General features: G+C 45.7%; 1 protein-coding gene across 3 annotated transcripts in view; it reads left to right on the top strand.

Moving 5' to 3' along the window:
* The window catches only part of GCC2 (GRIP and coiled-coil domain containing 2), a 200,106-nt gene that overhangs the window by 117,871 nt on the left and 59,553 nt on the right, over window positions 1–22,682 (top strand). For all 3 annotated transcript variants that reach the window (XM_033948644.1, XM_033948642.1, XM_033948643.1), the window contains exons 12-15: window positions 2,030–2,134; window positions 6,285–6,447; window positions 6,574–6,674; window positions 6,770–6,847. In XM_033948644.1, the coding sequence (XP_033804535.1) occupies window positions 2,030–2,134; window positions 6,285–6,447; window positions 6,574–6,674; window positions 6,770–6,847 (447 nt within the window). The remainder of the gene's footprint in view (window positions 1–2,029; window positions 2,135–6,284; window positions 6,448–6,573; window positions 6,675–6,769; window positions 6,848–22,682) is intronic.

The raw sequence follows: 22,682 nt of genomic DNA on the forward strand, positions 1-22,682 counted from the left end.
GGCTTGCAGATGCCAAAAAATTGATTTTTTTTGTGAAATATCATTATTTTTATTTAAAAAAATCAAGCTTCTGGCTTATGGACAGTGTGGCAAGTGAATCTTCTCGTCAATCTAGCAACGACGCTAATGAATGAATGTCGGAACCAGTTTGTTTACATAAAGGCAGTATCATATGGAATCCGTACATATCAAATTTAGAACTGTAGACTATCTCAATCAAAATTTATAGGATTTTAAAGTTATGGGACAAATATGTCCCTTGGTCCTGAAAGGGTTAAGGTGAGCTAAATCCTAAATAAATAAATGTAATTAAATCCTCATTGCTGCAATACTGTGTAAAAAAGAGAAGATAAGATGGGCTTGATTTGGTCAAGTGTAGTTATCAGCTAATGTTGACTCATAGCCCATATCTGATGATGAAGGATGTTTTATATGAGAGGTGGTTTCAGAGCAGTAATGTTCACCTTTGCTAAAAAGTGCTGTTGGTACTGACTTACCTAGTTCTTTCTAACTCGTAAGGTTCTTGCTGTTTAAATTATTCAGCACCCTTGGACTAAGCTTTCAAGGATAATTTTCAAAGTTGTTTATGCATGTTGGTTCTCTCAATGTGGTTGAAAGTTTGAATGTTGATCCCAAAGGTTATATCCTTTTTAGCCATATTTAGAGGTGCTATTCCTGGAGGCATACTCGTAGGTCGGAGGAGGAAACTCTTGGCATATTATTTTCCATAAAAATACCCATGCAGAAAAAGGTTAAAATAGCTGCAAATACTTTGGGCTCCTTTTACGAAGCCGCTAATCCAGTGCATACGCTAAAAATGCTAGCGCACCTTCATAAAAGGAGCCCTTTGTGTCGTGGCAAATTTTGAAGCAAAATTACTTACCTGTTTTCTGTTCAAAAATATTTGCAGTGTTCACAGATGAAAAGCACTTGTGGGCTTTGTCCTATTATGGTTTTTTTTTAAAAACTTTATTTATTTTTCAAACTTTGACAGTGCAATACAATTAATTGAACATAAATACTAAATTTGACCATGTCTCCCCGCTCCTGGCCAAGCTCCACTGGCTTCCGATAATCGCCAGGGTCCACTATAAATGCGCCTGTTTAGCTTTCAAAATCCTATATGGTATCCTCCCTCCCTTTATCCCTCTTTCTTGGAATTCCTCAAACCCTAATACCACCAGATCCTCCCACAAATTAAAACTATCCTTCCCCTCGCTAAAAGGCATTTCCCACACAGGAAAGCTAGGGACCTCCCTCCACTTCAAAATCACTGAGCTTTGGAACAACCTTACCTCCCCTCTTCGGAACTTGAGCTCTCTCCAAGTTTTTCCCAAACATCTGAAAACCTGGCTTTTCTCAAAAAATGTAAGTCTCCCTCCAACTTAGGAATCAAGGAAACTCTTATATCTTGGCATCCCAAGTCTTCTAAATTTTCTTCACACTTCTACCTCTAAAACTCTGTTGTAGTTCCTTCCTATTTCTCCTACTGTAAACCGCGTCGAGCTCTACAAACATGGAGATGATGCGGTATACAAACCTAAGGATTAGATTAGATTACATAAAACGCACTATTAATTACACAAGTAATATATAAAACAAACATTTTCTCCCACCCTCCTCCCAATTATTAATTCAGTAAGACATATTATGTGATTACATTATTATAAATACGTAATTTTAATCCTCAAAATACATTTCCTTCCCCCCACCCCCCACTCTGGTTTAATTTAAAAATTATTTCCTTATAATATAAATTAATCATCATTTGGTATTAGTGGATGCTGCTGGTTGCTTTTCTGAAGCAAATCCATTTTACTGTTTTTTATTGCTTTGCTTAGCTCTGGTTATCTTTTGTTTACTTAATTTTTCTTTAAATTTTTGTGTACACCACTTTGCTGTATTATCAAAAGGTGGTCTATCAAATTGAATAAACAAAAATCAAATACTGTATCATAGTGCAGAACAGTTGTTTTCCTTCCACCTTTCATGGGACACATTTGCACTCACATTTGTATTTTGTTTTCAGAACCACAATGACGCTCTTAAACAACTGGAAGATCTTCAGATGGAGCTTCACAAAGAAAAGAAACAGCTGCAGAAAACCATGCAGGAATTAGAGCTTGTCAGAAAGGTATATTGATGATAAACCAGGAAGGAAATACAGTGTTATTTTTCCAAGTAAAATAAATTGGATGTACGAATTGTAATTTCAGAAGAGCTATTCTGCTGGGTTTCATTATTTCATTTTTCTTGTAATGATTACTTACACCTGTTTCCTAGAAGGCTGGTTCTAGATAAATCTTCTAAACTGCCAGATACAGTTCAATTAATGTGGGGTGCAGGTTGACTGCACATTTAATGTCCTTTTCTTTTGTATGTATTATGTGAACATTAGCCTGCTGGATTTTGAAATATCAGCACAGTTTGAATTTATTGGTGCCGAGTGTCATGGTTGCCATCTAGTGCATTTTGGAGCATAGGCAGACAAGTTCTATGTTCACTTCAACTGGATGAGATGCAGTTGCAAAAAGTAGGAAGGCTCCATAGCAAAATGAAGTGCTACATGGTTACTGCTCTGCCCTGCTAGTTTCTAGGAGATGTTATGGTGGTTATATAGCAAATAATTAAAGCCAGCAAGTCTGAATACAAGATTGTCTACAGATGTATTCATAGTTTATGTAAATATACACTGTATTTCATTCTTTGCACATTTTAAAGGCAGTTCTATAACTGGGCATGTGGCATTACAGTACACTTATCTTCCGCTGAAAATAAAGGGTGGGAAGTTTCATGGCGACACCAGGAAGTACTTCTTCACTGAAAGAGTGGTGGACAGCTGGAATAGGCTCCCAGTACAGGTGGTTGAGGCCAGCAGCGTGCCAGTTTTTAAGATCAGTTGGGATGCTCATGTCTGATCTCTTCGAGGGAAAAGGTCATCAGAGAGCAATTAACTAGGGGGGGGTGGGTCAATGGAGTGGGCAGACTCGATGGGCCTTGGCCCTTTTCTGCCGTCACTTTCTATGTTTCTATGTTCTATGTTAAGTGCATTACTGGCTCTGTAACTGTAACTGGTCATACCTAAATAGTGTGGATATACACTAGTAAAGGCTTCAACAAAATTTCATTGAATCTAGGAGCCAACTCAAAAACACAGGATCCAGGGGTAGGGATAGGTTTGGAATTTCCTCCCAGATTAGCAGTAGCTCTTCTAGAAAATGACGTACTAAGATACTTCTTTTTTATTATGTGCCTGTGGACAGAGAAACTTTAATAAATCAGTTCCTTAACGTTCCTCTGCTAATCAAATACAGAAGACAGTAGTCTCTCTTTCTAAAGCATGCTGTGAGCTGTGTGATAGCACCCTCCAGATAGGTGAAGCAAAGAGGCAATTGCCTCTTAGTTTCACCTATCATCATAGCATGGGTCCCCCATCAGTCTCTCTCATAACTTCCCCTCACCCCAACCTTCACCTTTTCTCTAATGTGCCCCTTTCCAGTCTTCCCTTGTTACTTACAGCACTGCCTGAAACAACTGTTCTTCGCCCTGCACAGTAATTGGCTCTGCTTATATTTGAACTGTTCAGTGCAAGAAGTTGGAGAAGTCTCCTGGTTTCAAGTTCCGTGAGACTCCCTGAACTCCCTGCACCATGCGGCTCAAGTAAGATCACTGTACAAGATGGAGAGAAGGAATTTCAGGCAGTGCTGTGGTAGGAAACAAAAATCTTTTGGGGGGGGGGGGAGAGAGAGCAATGAAATCCTGGGTGCAAGGATACAATTTCTAGGCGCCATGGTGACCTGGTTCCCAGGAATTGTCAAGCCCTGCATTAGCATTCTGTAGTGGCATCTTGGAACCCACATGCCATTAAAGAATTGGTGCACAGTGCATGCTTTTGGGGCACCTAAATGGAAGTGCTATTATTGAATTTCTCACTTTGTGAGGAGCAGTGTTGCCCTGTGCTAATGTTAATATGACTTGGTTTCAGTCACAGCAACTTATGTGCCTGGATGTAGTAGAATCAATCGGAGAATGCTCAATGACGTTACCCATTTTTCATCAGTGCAAGGCATTTTCCAGGGAACGCACATAACCCAGAAGAGTGGATAAAAGAAAGACAGAGAAATGGGGGAGAAGATGCATTCTGCAGATAAGAATGGGGTACAGATTGCAAGCCTTGCAAATCCCAGTTACAGAGGCTGTTAAGTTTCTTTACATAGTAACATAGTAGATGACGGCAGATAAAGACCCGAATGGTCCATCCAGTCTGCCCAACCTGATTCAATTTAAATTTTTTCTTCTTAGCTATTTCTGGGCAAGAATCCAAAGCTCTACCCAGTACTGTGCTTGGGTTCCAACTGCCGAAATCTCCGTTAAAACCTACTCCAGCCCATCTACACCCTCCCAGCCACTGAAGCTCTCCCCAGTCCATCCCCCACCAAACGGCCATATAAAGACACAGACCTTGCAAGTCTGCCCAGTACTGGCCTTAGTTCAACATTTAATATTTTCTGATTCTAGATCCTCTGTGTTCATCCCATGCTTCTTTGAACTCCGTCACCGTTTTCCTCTCTACCACCTCTCTCGGGAGCGCATTCCAGGCATCCATCACCCTCTCTGTAAAGAAGAATTTCCTAACATTGCCTTTGAATCTACCACCCCTCAACCTCAAATTATGTCCTCTGGTTTTACCATTTACAGACCTTGATGCAAATATTTACATTTTTGCCAGCACTCCAAAATCTTAGTGTAATTTTTCAAAATGCAAACCCTTGGGTTGTAATCAATGGGATGAAACCATATACACAATTGTGGTAGAATAATAATAATAATGCATAATTATATCCTGCTTTATCCCTCAGCTTGAAGTTCAGAGCAGGTTAAAAAAAACAAAACAACAAAATCTCAAAAAAGTTAAATCTAGAAAAAAAGATATTGGGCTCCTTTTATAAAGGCGCGCTAGTGGTTTTAGCGTGTGCTCAGCAGGCGGTAATTTTAAGCTAGCGTGCGCTAATCTTGTGCGTACACTAAAAACGCTAGCGCACCTTAGTAAAAGGAGTCCATTGTTTTAATATCTTCTGAACTTGGAACATCTCTCCCCTTTAGAACCACAGAACTCTGGAACAACCTCTCATCCCCACTCAGAAACTCAAGCTCCTTCCAATCCTTCCGCAAACACTTGAAAACTTGGCTCTTTGCAAAAATCTAATCACCTCCCATTCTCCAATATTCTGTCCCTCTCTTTCCTCTTAGTCCCTCTCCTTTATCCCTTATTGTAGTTCCTTTCCTCTTAACTCTGTAAACCGTGCCGAGCTCTGCGCTTGCGGAGATGGCGTGGTATACAAACCTAAGGTTTAGTTTAGTTTAGTTTAGAAATTGCAAGAATTGCTATGGTATCTTTGCAAAAGCCAATTGTGGAGGGTGGGGTAAATTTTCCCAATTTTTATAGGTACCATCAAGCCTATATTATGCGTCAAGGTATGTATTGGATCTTCCCTGAACTCATGAAAGAATTTACGGATTGGTTGACTTTGGAATCAACTATAATCTAAAAGATCAAAGACACTACTAAGATCAAATTGCAAGATTTATTTCCCTGATCCTTTACTAAAAAGCATATACAGACAATGTAATAATGATGCCAATACTGTCTCTGTACTAAACAGAGGGTGAAAGCCCAACTGAGAATAATGTAGTAATCAAAACTCTCCAAATAATCTAACAACCGAGTATAAACTATACCTTCTAATAGCTTAACAAAAAAGGAATCTTGACTTATTAAGAACCAACCTAGCAGCAGTATTCTCAATCAATTGCAACCTGCCCAATTGTTTCTGAATGATCCTAATATGAAACGAATTACAATAATCCAATTGCGATACAATTGAAAGTTGTACAAGTACCCTAAAATGGTCTGGCAAAAAAATATGTTCGCACTAAGGGGTCCTTTTATCAAGGTGCGGTAGGGGTTTAACGCGTGGAATACCGCGCGTTAAACCGCCTGCCGTGCTAGTCGCTAACGCCTCCATTGACCAGGCGTTAGTTTTTTTGCTTGCCGCAGGGGTTAGCGCGTGATGAAATGTCCGACGCACTAACCCCGCTAGCGCGGCTTAATAAAAGGACTCCTAAGTGTAATTGCTTCATTTAAAAAAATGTTTAGTTTGTCTTGATAACATGAATGTGTTACTAATTGAGAACTTTGGAAGTAATGAGGAGAATTAAGGTTCTAGTTGGATTAAGAAACCTAGGTTCCCTAATCCTGTTTCATGTTGCTGTTGACTTCCTAGGATGCGCAAAAGAGTACATTGATGGATATGGAAATAGCAGACTATGAACGTTTGGTGAAAGAACTTAACCAAACAATTATGGAGAAGAACAACAGACTTGAAGATCTGGAGCATGAGATCAGAATCCAAAACCAGAAGCAAGAAACTCTACAGGAAGAAATAAGTGAGTAGACTAATGTATAAACACTGTGGAAAGGATCTTTCACAGACTCAGCAAATAAATAGCCCCCAGGATGCAGCTTTTGTGAAGTTCTCATTACAGTTTTTTTCTTTCTGTCATTGTGATTAGCATCTCTTCGTATGTCCGTGGAAGAATATGAAGAGAAGAGCACCAAGATGAAGGAACTGTTGGTGAAGACCAAAAAAGAGCTAGCTGACTTAAAGCAGATTGTGAGTAACAGGATTTTGTGTATTGTGGTTTCATCAACTGGCAAGAAGTAGTAGTTGTATTTGTTTTCTTAATTGTATTGTTCATTATTTCCTAGGAAACTGACCATCTCCTATTTCAAGCATCTCTCAAGGGAGAGTTGGAAGCAAATCAGCAACAAGTAGAAATCTACAAGGTACAGAGTTTTCATCACAGTTTTATGAAAGTGAGAAAATAGAAACTTGTGAAGGTTATAACACTTATTGCTAAGTCTGTTTTTTTAATTTATAATTTTCAAAATACAGGAAATTCACTGATTTTACAAAAGTGAATAGGAAAAATCATAATATCATGAAGAAAAAAAATGTAAACCACCAGATATGAAAAACTCGGACAACAATAATTGGAACAGTCAGCAAATGACCAAGGAAACTAAATAAACTATACAGTAAAATAAATGACAGCAAAATAAACAGATTAACTAGCTTAACAGTGATTATTACTGAGATACTTAAACCTTAGGCGAGACACTTTCTCTTGAAGTTAGAAAATCTGGAAGCTGTTTTGGGTCAAAAATCATAAATGATTTACCTTCAAGATCTATCAAGCATAAACATGAAAATTTCAAAGTATAATTCACTCCAAGGACCAGGACTCTGGGTTTTAAATGTGGTTTAAAATAAAAGAAACAGATCCGATGGAAAAGTCCTTTAAAAAGATATTTATTAAGGAACTACACTTAAAATTAACAGAAGTCCAACATGGCCATGTTTCACCCTATCCAGGACTGCATCAAGGGCTTTAAGGACTGCCAATAAATATAGAAAAAAATAATCCTCTATAATAAAACCCGACGGTGTGTTCCCTGACAGCGTGATGTGTCCCTCCGTGCCGAATTCTATTTCAGGTGCGTGGGGCTTGCGGCGCATGGGGCAATTTCAGCAGCGGTGGCGGTTTGGCTCTGAGTGCTCTTCTGCCTGCGTGGTGTGCGTCGGTGTTTGCACCCGTGCGAGGGATCCAGTGGTTAATCGGGTCCCAATGGACCCCGGCGGTCATTGAATCTGTGGCAGTGGGGAAAGGAGCCGAACCCGGAAGGAAGGGAGAAGGCCTACTGCTGGACAGGGGGAGCAGGGAAGAGGTACTGCTGGACAGTGGGGGAGCTAAAAGGAGGGAGAAGGCCTACTGCTGGACAGCGAGAGCAGGCAAGGGGTGGTGGTGGACAGCCGATGAAAGAGAGAGACAGGCAGACACATCTATTCTAGTATCCGTTAATATAACGGGCTTAAAGACTAGTGTTAGTATAAAATCATAGAACTCAAAAGATGCTAATACTAAAACCATTAATTGCATAAATATTACGACAGACCAAACATATAAACTTAAGAGAATCAAATGTAAAAAATAAAACAGGGACAATCATACAACTACAGCAGATCAATAAAAGGTGGTGTAATACTCAATACATACTCGCTTGGTATATGAATATGATATCACCTAAGTGATAGGAGAGGCCTTAGGCCCAGTGCATCCAAGGATGCACAAGGAAGGGGAAGACCCGCCATTATGAAGAGGCATCCCTCCGGCCAGCCATGCTTAAAAAGGTCTTGGGGGTGTCGGTTGGGGGGGGGGGGGTCATGTGTTGTGGGGGAGGGAGGGTGCTGGGAGGAGAGAGTAGGCAGCTCTCTTGCCGGGGATTGTTTCGGGCATGGTGGCAAGAAGGATTAGGCATCCCTCCTACCGCAGACAGTGTCAGGGGGGTTCAAGGATGGCAGCGGGAAGAATGGGCATCCCTCCTGCTGGCCGACTTGTGTTGGGTTTTGGAGGTTCCCTGCCATTCATATGATAGCTGCAGGGAGATTTCCTTGCCATGATCAGTTTAGTGGCCGAGTCTATTTGAAATGTAGGTCAGCATTTCAATGGCCTACATTTCAGGCATCTATCATGGCCTTAGGGAGATGCCTTAAGCTCATCCAAGGCCACTTCTGAGCAAAACCACGTCCACAACCGGCCTTGGGAGAGCTTAACCATCCCTAGGCGCCTCCCTGCACCTGCAATAGATGCCTACAGTGTAGGTGGCCTGCCTTGGGCTTTTGTTTTTTGTTTTTTTAAAGAAAACGTGTGTTCCAATTGTCTGGTTAGACAGCGCTAGGATGCCTACCACCACCTACAATCGGGACACTGTTAAAAAAAAATAAAGTACTTGCTTCCCAAACTTTTTTTTTTTGTTAATAATTTTTATTGAGAAAGCAGTCAAATACAAACAACAAGGTCCAAGCAGAGGACCAAAAAAACTGGTACAGGAGAAGAGTAAAACGCTGGTAGATACAAATGCCTTACAACAGGAGAGGTGCAATCGAAACGGCCACTAGGGATAAATACAAAGTCAGTGTGATAGAAAAGGAGAACCCTGCCAAATCGGGTCCAGGTAGGTGCACCAAAAAACACCCTCTCTTTGTACCTCAATACTACATATTGTTGCAGCTATATATAAAAGTTTGGATGTTTTTGCAGTCCAAACTTTTATATATAGCTGCAACAATATGTAGTATTGAGGTACAAAGAGAGGGCTCAATGTAAAAACAGGCATTTTGTCAAGACTTATGTGTATATAAAAAAACATGGGACTTATGTGTATATAAAAAAACATGGGACTTATGTGTATATAAAAAAACAAAATTTAAAAGTATCCTGTCTAGTAAAGGTGAGTACCTTATTAAACACTATAGTAACCCTGTGAGAACACATAACCCAGCTTCACGGGAAAAACATCTTAAACTCACCAGAGATTTTTCCATTCTATGGGAAAAAAGGAGAACAACTGATTTTCCCACCAAAATTCAAATTGGTGACCAATAGATTGCCCTGTTCTCAATCAGGTCAGCTGACCCACTATTTACAAAGAAACTGCAGACCTCACAGCATTCCCTGAAGAAAGCCACAGCATGGTGGCTGAAACAACAGTTTCTACCTGACAAGACGCAGCGAGACCCGGAAACCTGCAAGAAGAACAGTGCCAACTGAGGAAACCCTGAGAGAACACAATTTCCAATGATGTTTCAAAAAATCCTATTAAATCCATTGTAGCAATTTCCCCTCCTTGATCTTCCCACGCTGTCCCAAGCCCAAGTACATACTAAGCCCTAACAAGAGGAAGCAATACCTCTGATGGAGCTTTTAGGACTTGCAAAAAGTATCTACTCACCATGTCCTCTTTAGAAATCAAAGGAGACCTTGGAAAATTTAATAGCCTTGAAAATTTAATAGCCTCAAATTCTTCTTCATTTGATTTTCTAAGAATTAAATCTTAAATACAAGTTTCTTTAGCACTCTCCAGACCAGTAGAGGTTAACTTTACGAATGGGTATATATCTAATCATGACCAGCAGGTGGAGACTGAAAACAAAACTTTGGGACAGTATATACTATCCTCCCTTCTCTATTTCCCTCAGTCTTCTTTCAGTCTCCAGCAGGTGTTGAGTGATCTGTACCCATCTCTCTTGGTAGGGCTGTTGGAATTTGTTTAGGGGTTTATTGTCCCTGTTTTTGGCCGGACGGAGCTTGGTCGGGCCCTGTTTGGGGGTCCGTCCGACCTCGGGGGTGTCAAACCCGGCGGGTCACGAGCGGGGTCCCTCCCCCCACTTCCTCCACCTCCCCACATTTTTTTAGAGGAGCCTCAGCAGTAAGCCTTGCCCCCTAAGTCAAGCAAGGCATATTGCTTCGAGAGCCTGTGGAGTCTGTTCTGTAAAAAAAAAAAAAAATCCTGAGGTAGTGCTGGTCTGAAGGGTTGTTTCCCTTTAAGAAAACTGTATTTTACTGTATTTTTTCATGTAACCAGCACTTTTTTATAGCTAGGTCGCGTCTGGAGCAATTGTGCCCTTCTCCGGGGGAGTAGGCCACAATTTTAGTCCAGCCGCGAGGCACTCGCGGCCGGCCTGAACTCGGCGGTTTGGGTCGGTGAGGTGGTGGAGCTCCGTCGGCAGCGGCTGCAGGCGCCCAGAGCTCCCCGCCGATGGTGCCTCGCGAGTCGGCTTGGAGCAGTGGGGAAGCCCGGTCTTCCACAACCGCCCACGGAGGGATTCCCCGAAGGATTCCCTCTCAGCTGATTTTTTGACAGCTGATGCCGACTTGCCTGTCTTAGCGGCTGGGACTGTTCAGTCTTCTCAGCCGCTACAGGCCATGGAGGGAGCATTTTTGGCGGGAACTTCGCCATTTTCTTTGTCTGGCCCCTCCATTTTGTCTGCAACCTCAGGTGACCTTCCCCCTGTATGGCGAACACAGGGGCAGGTTTCAGCATGGACCCCTGCTGGGGCAGGGAGTCCCTGGGGACCCCCAGGGGTTTTTTGCCCCCAATTTATTTTCTTTCTTTGTGCGGACTTTTGGGGGTCCCACGTGCGCCTGGGGGGTTTCGGGGGGGTTTCCCTCCGCGCCCCCTATGGCTTTGCCTCCCTCTTTTCGTTTGGCGTCCCCTCTTCCTCCTCCCTCATCCAAGCGCCCGCGGGGGGGCTTGGATTGCGAATTGGTGGGCGGAGGAGCGTGTTGGCCTGGTTGAGGACCTGGCTGCTTTGGCGGGCTTCCAGGATCCTCTAGAGGGGACGCCTGTTGGCAGCGGGGCGGCGGGTTTCCCGTCTTCCAGAGCAGATGCGTCCGTGGTGCGCTTTTTTATTCAGAGGGATGAGCTTTTAGACCTGTGTAGCAGGTCTCCTTGGTGCTGCATTTTTGCAGTGGCGCCGCCGGAGACCCCGCGTATGGGGGCCCCTCTGCTTCAGGGGGTCTGTCCTGGTTCCCGCTCTTTTCCTGTGCGTCAGGATTTGCGGGATTTTGTGTTGGCGCAGTGGCCTATGGGCGCAGTTTCGTTTGGTGTGCGCCTTGGCTCTTGGGTATCCCGTCCCGGAGGGAGGTAGGGCTACCTTAATTTCGCCAATGGGGAACGCGGTGGTCTCGGCACTTCCTAAGCGGCATACCGTGCCTGTTATGGACGGTTCTGCTCTTAGGGTCTCGGAGGCGCGTGCGTTAGAGACTCTTCTTAAGTGTGATTTTGATGTCTCTGCCTTTGGGGTCCAGGCGGCTGTTTGTGGGGAGCTAGTCGCTCGCGCCGTGTTTCGGTGGGCTGAGCGTGTCCTGGATCGGGAGTCTGATGACTGGTCTCTAGTGGATCAGGAGGTAGCGAAGATTGCGATGGCTGCCTCGTTCCTCTCAGATGCTCTTTATGACTTGGTGCGGATTTCGGCTAAGTCTATGGCATGGCCGCGCGGCGTATTTTGTGGCTGCGCGCTTGGGCGGCGGATTCTGCGTCCAAAGCTAAGTTTACTAAAGTTCCCTTTAGGGGGTCTTTTTGTTTGGAGAGGAATTAGATGAGTTGATTCAGACTCTGACGGACTCGAAGGTGCCCCGTCTGCCTGAGGACCGTGCCCGCCCTGCGTCTAGGTGTGGGGCTGCCCGGGGGCGTTTGCGGGAATTTCGCAAGTATCGCCCGGGGCGTGGGGCTGCTTCTTTCCCGGCTCAGGGTTTTTCCCGGGGTCGGTTCTTCCAGCGCATGCAGCCCTTTCGGGGGGCCCGTCGGGGGGCAGGGAATCCCTCCGTCGGTTCCCCCGCTTCCCGTCCTGCGCAATGACTCCTTGCCGGCGCCCCCTTTGGTTCCGGTGGGGGCCCGGCTGCGCAAATTTTTCCCCAAATGGGCCGAGATCGCGTCCGATCAGTGGGTCCTTGAGGTGGTGCGGGACGGTTACGCTCTGGAGTTTACCCGCTCTCTGCCGGACCTTTTCCTCGCTTCTCCATGTCAGACTCCATGGAAGACGCAGGCTTTTCGTCAGACCCTTCAGCGTTTGCTAGATCTCGAGGCAGTGGTGCCGGTGTCCCCTACGGAGTGGGGCACCGGCAGGTACTCCATTTACTTTGTGGTGGCCATAAAGGAGGGGACCTTTCGGCCCATCCTGGATGTCTCTCGATCTGACGGAGGCCTACTTGCAGGTTCCAATTCGGGCCTCTCATCAGCACTTCCTTCGCTTTGCGATCTTGGGGCGGCACTTTCAGTTCTGTGCGCTTCCCTTTGGTCTGGCCACGGCTCCTCGGACGTTCACCACGGTAATGGTGGTCGTCGCGGCAGCCTTGCGGTCGGTGGGCATCCTGGTTCTCCCCTACCTGGACGACTGGTTGATTCGGGCAAAGTCGTTGCAGGAGAGCTCCCGGGTTACGGCTCGGGTGGTGGAGTTTCTCCGGTCGCTGGGCTGGGTGGTCAACCTTTCCAAGAGTCGGTTGGTCCCGGCTCAGCGTCTGGAGTGCCTTGGGGTTATGTTCGACATCTCCTTGGGGAAGGTCTTCCTTCCAGAGGCCCGGGTGAGCAAATTGCAATCTCAGATTCGCCTGCTTTTGGCGTCCCGGGGTCCTCGGGCGCGAGATTTCCTCCAAGTCCTGGGGTCAATGGCGGCGTCCCTGGACGTGGTGAGGTGGGCGCGGGCCCACATGCGTCCTCTTCAGTATGCTCTGCTCCGGAGGTGGTCTCCCCGGAGGCAAGATTTGGATGTTCCGGTTCCCCTGCGAGGCTTGGCGCGCTGCAGTCTGCGCTGGTGGCTCCGGACCCCTCACCTGGTTCAGGGGGTGGGTCTGGATCTCCCGCAGTGGACGGTGCTCCTTACGGATGCGAGTCTCCTCGGTTGGGGGGCTCAGTTTATGGGCCACTCAGCTCGGGGCACCTGGTCCGCGGAGGAGGCCTCCTGGTCGATCAACGGGTTGGAGACCAGAGCGGTCAGGCTGGCGCTGTTAGCTTTCCACTCCCTTTTGCTGGGCAAGTCGGTCAGAGTCCTGTCGGACAATGCCACGGCGGTGGCTTATGTCAATCGTCAGGGGGGCACCAAGAGCACTCCTGTGGCGCAGGAGGCGGCTCGGCTCATGGTTTGGGCGGAGTCCCATCTTCTGGACCTCTCGGCTTCTCATATAGCCGGGGTAGAAAATGTTCAGGCAGACTTCCTCAGTCGTCACTTCCTGGATCCAGGAGAGTGGTTTCTCGGCGCCGGAGCGTTTCGGTTGATAGTGCAAGATTGGGGGCAGCCCCTGATGGACCTGATGGCCACGAGTGGCAACGCCAAAGTGCCCCGCTTCTTCAGTCGTCGCAGGGAAGGGCTGGCCGAGGGTCTGGATGCTCTGGTCCAGCCGTGGCCAACGGAGGGGCTGTTGTATGTGTTCCCTCCTTGGCCGCTGGTGGGCAGAGTGCTTCTTCGCATTGTTCACCATCCGGGTTTGGTGGTGCTGGTGGCTCCGGATTGGCCTCGACGTCCGTGGTATGCGGATCTGGTGAGGCACCTGGTGGCGGTTCCTCTTCCTCTGCCTCTCTCGGACGACCTTCTGATGCAGGGTCCCATTCCCATGTTCGACCCGTCTCTCTTCTGTCTTACGGCGTGGCTCTTGAAAGGGGTCGCCTTAGCAAGAAGGGATATTCAGACAAGGTGATCGCTACACTGTTGGGGTCCCGGAGGCTTTCTACCTCTCGGGCTTATGTGCGGGTTTGGCGTCTCTTTGAGGAATGGTGTCGGGCGCGGGGAGTGACCTCTTTTCGCGCTTCTCTGCCTAACATTCTAGAGTTCTTGCAGGATGGCCTGGATAGAGGCCTGGCTTGGTCTTCTCTCCGGGTTCATCTTGCGGCCCTGTTGACCTTTCGAGGGTTGGTGTCAGGTCAGCGTTTATCGGCTCTTCCTGATGTGATTCGGTTTCTGCGGGCGGCCACGTTGCTTAGGCCTCCCCTACGGCCCTCGGTTCCCTCTTGGGATCTTAATCTGGTTCTCTCTGTTTTGGTGCGCCCGCCTTTCGAGCCCTTGGACGACTGTTCTTTGAAGGACCTTACTTTGAAGGCGGTCTTTTTGGTGGCCATTACTTCTGCTAGGCGTATTTCTGAGCTGCAGGCTTTCTCTTGTAGGGCTCCCTTCTTGGAGTTGTCTAGGGAGCGGGTCGTCTTGCGGCCTGTTCCTTCCTTTCTGCCGAAGGTTGTTTCTCCTTTTCATGTCAATCAATCGGTGGTTCTCCCGGTCTTGGGTGGTCGGGAGGGCTCTTCTGAGCAACGGCAGCTGCGCAAGTTGGATGTCGGTCGGGTCCTTCGCTCTGATGTGCAGCGGACCCAGGAATTCCGGAAGTCCGATCATCTCTTTGTCCTCCTGGCTGGTCCTCGTCGGGGAGCTGGCGCTTCTAAGGCTACTATTGCGCGCTGGATCAAGGAGACGATTGCTTCCGCTTATCTTCTGAAACAGCAGCCTGTTCCGGAGTTTCTCAAGGCTCTTTCCACTCGGGGTCAGGCGGCTTCTTGGGCTGAGTCGTCGCTCGTGCCTCCGGTGGATATTTGTAAGGCTGCGGTTTGGTCCTCCTTGTATTCTTTTGTTAGACATTATCGGGTAGATGTTCAGGCGCGTCGGGACGCGGTGTTCGGTGAGCGTGTTCTGGTATCGGCCCTTCGGGGGTCCCGCCCGTGAGAGGGACTGCTTTGGTACGTCCCATTCGTAAAGTTAACCTCTACTGGTCTGGAGAGTGCTAATGAAGGAGAAATTAGGTTCTTACCTGCTAATTTACTTTCTTTTAGCTTCTCCAGACCAGTAGAGGTCCCCACCCTGTCTGTTGTTGTTGTTGTTGTTGGGGCTGTTTTCGCGGGCAGTTTTTGTTTTTTGCTGCGGGTTCTAGTATTTTTCTAGGGCCGGGGAGAATTAAAGAACAGCGGCTGTGGCTCGGCTGGCTTAGCTGGCGAGCTGTGGGGACATTTTCCTTCGGGTATTTCTCCTCTGCATTTTCCAACAGCATTTGGGTATGTTATTTGTTACTCCTGTTCGGAGTATTGTTTTCTTCCTGTTTTCCAGTTCTTGGTTCTGCTTGGCTATTCGGCAGACTGAGGGAAATAGAGAAGGGAGGATAGTATATACTGTCCCAAAGTTTTGTTTTCAGTCTCCACCTGCTGGTCATGATTAGATATATACCCATTCGTAAAGTTAACCTCTACTGGTCTGGAGAAGCTAAAAGAAAGTAAATTAGCAGGTAAGAACCTAATTTCTCCATTCCTTATCTTTCATTAAAGCTGCTATTCCCTCTTGCAGATACACACTTACATCAATAGGCTCAATCTTGGAGGAAAATTGTTCCATAGAACAGACCTGATCATTTTGAACCCTATTAAGAACATTAATAACCCACCAGAGTCTGTGTGACTATTTGAAGAGATGTATTCACATCTTGAATTGCTTCCCAGAGTGACTTTACGTAGAGTTACAACAGTCAGCTTTCTCACTTCCAGCACACTAGCTTGCAGTCTGCTAAAATTACCAGGCTCATCTGTAAGAGCCAAACTCCCACTGGAAGAGTTGTTCCAATACCCCTTATACTTGAAGAGGAATAAGCCATGAGCTTATTCCTCCAACATACCGGAACCTGAGCAATTCTTCAACGGAAGTCAGGCAGAAAAATTAACATCCATAGAAGTGAGCCTTGAGGACGTTCGTAGGCAGATAGAAAAACTAAAAACTGATAAATCCCCGGGTCCGGATGGCATACATCCAAGGGTTCTGAAGGAATTAAAGGAGGAGATAGCGGAACTACTGCAGCAAATTTGCAACTTATCCCTGAAAACAGGTGAGATCCCGGAAGATTGGAAGATAGCCAACATTACGCCCATCTTTAAAAAGGGATCAAGAGGTGACCCGGGAAACTACAGGCCGGTGAGCCTGACTTCGGTTCCGGGGAAAATGGCAGAAGCACTGATAAAAGAAAACATCGATCAACATTTTGAAAAACATGAACTTCTGATAACCAGCCAGCATGGTTTCTGCAAGGGAAGATCGTGCCTAACGAACTTATTGCACTTCTTCGAAGGGATCAACAAACGGATGGACAAAGGAGACCCCATAGACATCATATATCTAGATTTCCAAAAAGCCTTTGACAAGGTGCCCCATGAACGTCTACTCCGGAAACTGAAGAACCATGGGGTGGAAGGAGACGTACATAGATGGATCAGAAACTGGTTGGAGGGTAGAAAACAAAGGGTAGGAGTGAAGGGTCACTACTCCGACTGGAGGAGGGTCACGAGCAGTGTTCCCTCTAAGCGGGCGGGTGTTGTGAGCAAACTTTTTTCACCGTGAGCCAAAAATATCGGGCGCCAGCAAGTTATGAGCCAACTCGCCCGATTCTCCTCTCGCCGCCCTGCCATCTGCCGTACGCCTCTTCCGATCGTGCGCTGTGACGAGAAACGTGTGCGCTGCGATGTAATATTTTGTGCGCCAGCGCACGCCAGCGCAGCTTAGCGGGAACACTGGTTCAAATGGTTTTATTTATTTCCCCAAATTTATTTTTGTTATACGCATTGAAAATATTTGATATTGCGTTTAAATCAAAATCTCAATAAACTTGAAACGAGTGCCCGTGAGATTGTGGGAGGGTTAAATACTCAAAACTTAGAAGTTTTTGCTACGCCAGCTTTCTGGTATCTTTACATACAGTGGCGTACCTAGCATATGTAACATCCGGGGCCCATCATTTTTTGGCACCCCCCCCCCATCTGTAAGAAAAACATGATTTTTAGTAACAAACCACACGTCACACATGAGTACCTAGGAAAAGGCAGCATCTTACATATTGCAGTGAGCAGTACATCAATACACCCATTGTAAAACTAAACAAGCCAGACCAGCACAGATCAATCCTACACCGTCAATCCTAACAGAAAACCATGTCTTTCGAACACACAGAACACAGAAAACACCTTCGCCTAGTAAGGAATATGTAATCACAAACTAACCCCTCCCTCTTTTACAAAACTGTAGTGTGGATTTTAGCTACGGAGGTAACAGCTCTGATGCTCATAAAATTCTGAGCATCAGAGCTGCTACCACCAAGGCTGGTGCTAAAAACGCTTCACAGTTTTGTAAAAGGGGGGATAAAATAAAAATACATAGACAAAGGTTAAATTGAACCAGCAAGAAGCTGGACTCTGCATACAATGCTTCACAGAAACAGTGACACATGTCTCCTAAAGCAATAAATAAATAGAAATTTTTTTCTACCTTTGTCTTCTGTGGTTTCTCCTTTCCTCATCTTCTTGTAACTCTCTTCCTTCCATCCACTGTCTGCCGTCTCTCTTCCCCTATATGGCATCTTCTCTCCTTCTATGCCCCTTCCAGAAACTGTATGCCTCCCCCTTCCATCTCTCCTTTCACCCCATTGGTCTGGCATCTCTCTCCTCGCCTTCCCTCTCCCACACCTCTCCTCATAGTCTGGTATCTCCCCTTCCCTGATTCTCTGGCATCTCTCTCCTTTCCTTTTCTTCCATCTTTCGCTCCCCCTCCATGCTCTCACATCTCCCCCTTCCTTTTCCCTTAGACTGGCATACCTTCCTCCTACGCTCCAAGCCCTGGCATCTCCTTTAATTCCCTCCCTCATCTTCCTTCTCCCTCCAGCTGGGTACCGCAACACTCTTCCCTGCAGCTCTGCACTTCCCCACAATTGCCATGCTTCTGTTCCTCTTCTTCCTTCCTTCCTCCCCCCCCCCCCGCGGGACCCTGCGGCACCATCAACTCTTACTCCCTCTAATGTCGGCCCTGCAGCTCCAGACTTCCTCGCACCTTCTCCCCTCCCCCTTTGGATCGCTATTATTTTAAATGTTATAGCCGCGGAGCTGTATCCATCAGTGGAGATGTCTAACCTCGGCCTGCCCCGGAACTCTTACTGCAACAGTGACTTCCTGTTCCTGCCTAGACGGGCGTCTGCTGCAGTAAGAGTTCCGGGGCAGGCCGAGGTTAGACATCTCCACTGATGGATACAGCTCCGCGGCTATAACATTTAAAATAATAGCGATCCAAAGGGGGAGGGGAGAAGGTGCGAGGAAGTCTGGAGCTGCAGGGCCGACATTAGAGGGAGTAAGAGTTGATGGTGCCGCAGGGTCCCGCGGGGGGGGGGGGGAGGAAGGAAGGAAGAAGAGGAACCGAAGCATGGCAATTGTGGGGAAGTGCAATCCCCCCAATGCGTCCCCTTACCTTACCGACGCGTGTGTGCGCTGTGAAGAGAAACTTTGCGCTGCGATGTAATATTTTGTGCGCGAGCGCAGGCCAACGCAGCTTAGCGGGAACACTGGTCACGAGTGGTGTCCCGCAGGGCTCGGTGCTCGGGCCGCTGCTATTTAATATCTTCATAAATGATCTAGAAACAGGAACGAAGTGCGAGATAATAAAATTTGCGGACGACACCAAACTATTTAATGGAGCTCGGACTACAGAGGACTGCGAAAAGTTGCAAAGGGACTTGAACAAAATAGAAGAATGGGCGGCGAAATGGCAGATGAAGTTCAACATTGAAAAATGTAAAGTATTACATGTGGGCAGCAGAAACTCGAGGTACAACTATACAATGGGAGGGATGTTATTGAATAAGAGTACCCAGGAAAGGGACTTGGGGGTAATGGTGGACATGACAATGAAGCCGTCGGCACAGTGTGCAGCGGCCGCTAAGAGAGCGAATAGAAAGCTTGGTATAATCAAAAAGGGTATTACAGCCAGAACGAAAGAAGTTATCCTGCCGTTGTATCGGGCGATGGTGCGCCCGCATTTGGAGTACTGCGTCCAATATTGGTCGCCGTATCTTAAGAAGGATATGGCGTTAGTCGAGAGGGTTCAAAGGAGAGCAACACGTCTGATAATAGGTATGGAAAACCTGTCATATTCTGAGAGATTGGAGAAGCTGGGTCTCTTTTCCCTGGAGAAGAGGAGACTTAGAGGGGATATGATAGAGACTTACAAGATCATGAAGGGCATAGAGAGAGTAGAGAGGGACAGATTCTTCGAACTTTCAAAAAATAAGAGAACAAGAGGGCATTCGGAAAAGTTGAAAGGGGACAGATTCAAAACAAATGCTAGGAAGTTCTTCTTTACCCAACGTGTGGTGGACACCTGGAATGCGCTTCCAGAGGACGTTATAAGGCAGAGTACGGTACTGGGGTTCAAGAAAGGATTGGACAAATTCCTACTGGAAATGGGGATAGAGGGGCATAGATAGAAGATTACTGCACAGGTCCTGGACCTGTTGGGCCGCCGCGTGAGCGGACTGCTGGGCACGATGGACCTCGGGTCTGACCCAGCAGAGGCATTTCTTATGTTCTTATGTTATGTTCTTTCCCCTAGAGCAGGGGTAGGCAATTCCGGTCCTCGAGAGCCAGAGCCAGGTCAGGTTTTCAGGATATCCACAATAAATATGCATGAGATAGATTTGCATCTCAAGAAGGCAGTACATGCAAATCCATCTCATACATATTCATTGTGGATATCCTGAAAACCTGACCTGGCTCCGGCTCTCGAGGACCAGAATTGCCTACCCCTGCCCTAGAGAATGCACCATCTGCAAGAAGCTAGCCTCACCATTCTGCCTTTCCCCTTCACCTGCAGCACTTCTGAGTTGCTGGGGAACTGTCATCATAGAGCTCAATGAAATCTTGTTGTCACTGTGGTCTGCTAAACTCCTTGCGGACACTGCTGAAGAAGTTGCTGATTTTGCATCATACACCTCAAGGGTAAGTTTTCTGGCAGTTGGAACAGAGCCTGCCTCCAGGGGAAAGGTCTTGACAATTCCTTTCCTTTTTGTTCCAATTATGAAGAGCATCATCAGAAAAGAATTCCTTTTGAGACCTGCTAAGCCAGTGGTTCTCAACCCTGTCCTGGAGGACCCCCAGGCAGTTGGGTTTTCAAGATATCCCTAATGAATATGCAGAAGACATATTTGCATGCCTGTCTTCTCCATTATATGCAAATCTCTCTCATGCATATTCATTAGGGATATCTTGAAAACCCAACTGCCTGGGGGTCCTCTGGGATAGGGTTGAGAACTACTTGCTAAGCCCACACCAGAGTGTTTGTGCTCTATGCCATCTTGACCCCATCCCATCTGATTTTGAAAATCTGATTTCTGTAGAACGTTCTTGAATAGGGCTTGGATAAGAAACTAAAGCATTACATAAAAGGTTTATCTTTTTTTTTGTGCAATATAAAGCTATGAAGATTAGCATTTATTTATAAATTTATATGCTCTGTCTAATGAGAACATAGCATATTTTTAGTCTTCCTGATTTACCTATATGATATACATTTTTTGTGAAAATTATTCTTCCATGGTCTGTTATGAAGAAAGGTTGGAAATGCCTTCTAGGTTAGTTGCATTCTCTCTGTTTTTTTCCTATCTGTTTTGTGACCGCCGTGTGATTTTTGCATAGTCCCTGGAGGATCTTTCAGGAAATATTTGCATTACTGTTTGCCCCCAAAGTAAATAGCAGAATATAGGGGTACATTTTGGGCAAATAAGATATAATGGTCGCCATATAACTATAAACAAATGATGTTTATTTAAAGTTATATGGCTTTTCAGTGGTGGACAGTGTTGATGTTGCATGTAAAACAGCCTGTTTATCTTAAGTCACTCAGAAGTATCAGTTATACATTCAGGGCCAGATTCTGTATAGGATGCCTACATTAGGTGCTGATAGGTACCCTATTTGAGGACACCTAGTGCCGCTCAATTATTTTTTAAATTGGTGTGGTAATTAACCGTGCCAGTTTTCAGCCAATCAAAGAAAAACCCAACAATTAAGAGTTCAGCACCTAAGTTGAGGCGCACTCCAACACCTAAGGACACCTACCTGAAAAGTAGGCGTGGTTAGGGGGCAGATAATAGGCATGGTTGACATAAGCATTGCTAGGTGTCCAAGTTAGGCACCAATAAATTAAGCCAAGTAAAACCTGACTTGATATATCGGCACTTACATCTAGGACGCCTAAGCATGCCTAGACGCCACTAGGTGGGATTCTCTAAGTGGTGCCTAGCGGTTGATTGACAACTGTACTGATCAGTGCCTACAATGTAGGTGCGCTTAGGTGTCATTTATAGGATATGGCCCTTAGTGGCTGAATTATGCCATGAGCATATAACATTTTCGCCCATTCTTGCCCTGCACCAACCCATGCCTCTTGGTTAGACATATAATTGGATGTTTTGTGATTTAAATGAAACAAAACAAAAAAATTGACCCAGAGAATCCATAGAGAAAAAAGTCCAAGAGAAACCAAAGAAACACCGGAGAGACAATGTTCCTGAAATGGACTTTATTCAAAATGCATAAATGTATAGCAATCCACATAAACACCTTAAGGACCTAGTCCGCTGGGAGCACTGGACCCAACACGGTCAATGTTTCGACAAACGTGTCTTCTTCAGGGGTCCTAAAAAATGATAGTGTAAAAATGTAATGATGTGTATGAAATTAAGATCCACACAAGGTTAATTTATATGGAGATTAAATCAATTAAATGAAGGAAAGAATCACCACTCCATGGATCATAGTAGTATTATCCATATAAGGAATTGTGGCAGGAATATCTTTCATTGATCCAAAACCTTCATATGCTAAAAGTGACTTAATTCGTCAGTTTACTCAAGTTAGCACTTACTACTCAGACCTTATCTTGAGTTTAAAAATTTTTTTTTACTTTTTTCTCTATTTCTTTCGTTTACTCTATTTCTTTCTTATCTCTATGATCATGCGCCGACATTAGCGGCTAGCATTCCTAAACATTTCTCAATGTGTGCAAAAATTAACACATTCTATATATTATAGTCACAACCAGCATTAATAGTTGTAGACAGAAAAAGCACTTATCTTTTGGCTTTAACTTAGTGTCAGGCGGCAAAACACATCTGCCGCTCTAGCCCCACTCCGTGTATCCAACGGGGACCCATTTCGTCGTGAACCCGTGGCGTCTTCAGGGTTTTCAAATCGGGTTATAATTTAAACAGTAGCACACCATATATTATATATTAGAACTGACCCAGATTTTGGAAAAATAAAAGCCCTTGTATGGTTGGAACTAATTCAAGTGATTTTTGTTTGTTTTTTTTGAATACTGATGAGAGTTTGTATTTATCCAATACATATGGAGAGGGAGGAGACTGAGGAAGGAGGATACTTCCAAGTTTAGAAGGGTGCAGGAAACAGAATTGTCCTCTCCATATAACCTGTTTCTATTTGTACA

The sequence above is a fragment of the Geotrypetes seraphini genome, chromosome 6 (assembly GCF_902459505.1).
Source record: "Geotrypetes seraphini chromosome 6, aGeoSer1.1, whole genome shotgun sequence".
Classification (NCBI taxonomy): domain Eukaryota; kingdom Metazoa; phylum Chordata; class Amphibia; order Gymnophiona; family Dermophiidae; genus Geotrypetes; species Geotrypetes seraphini.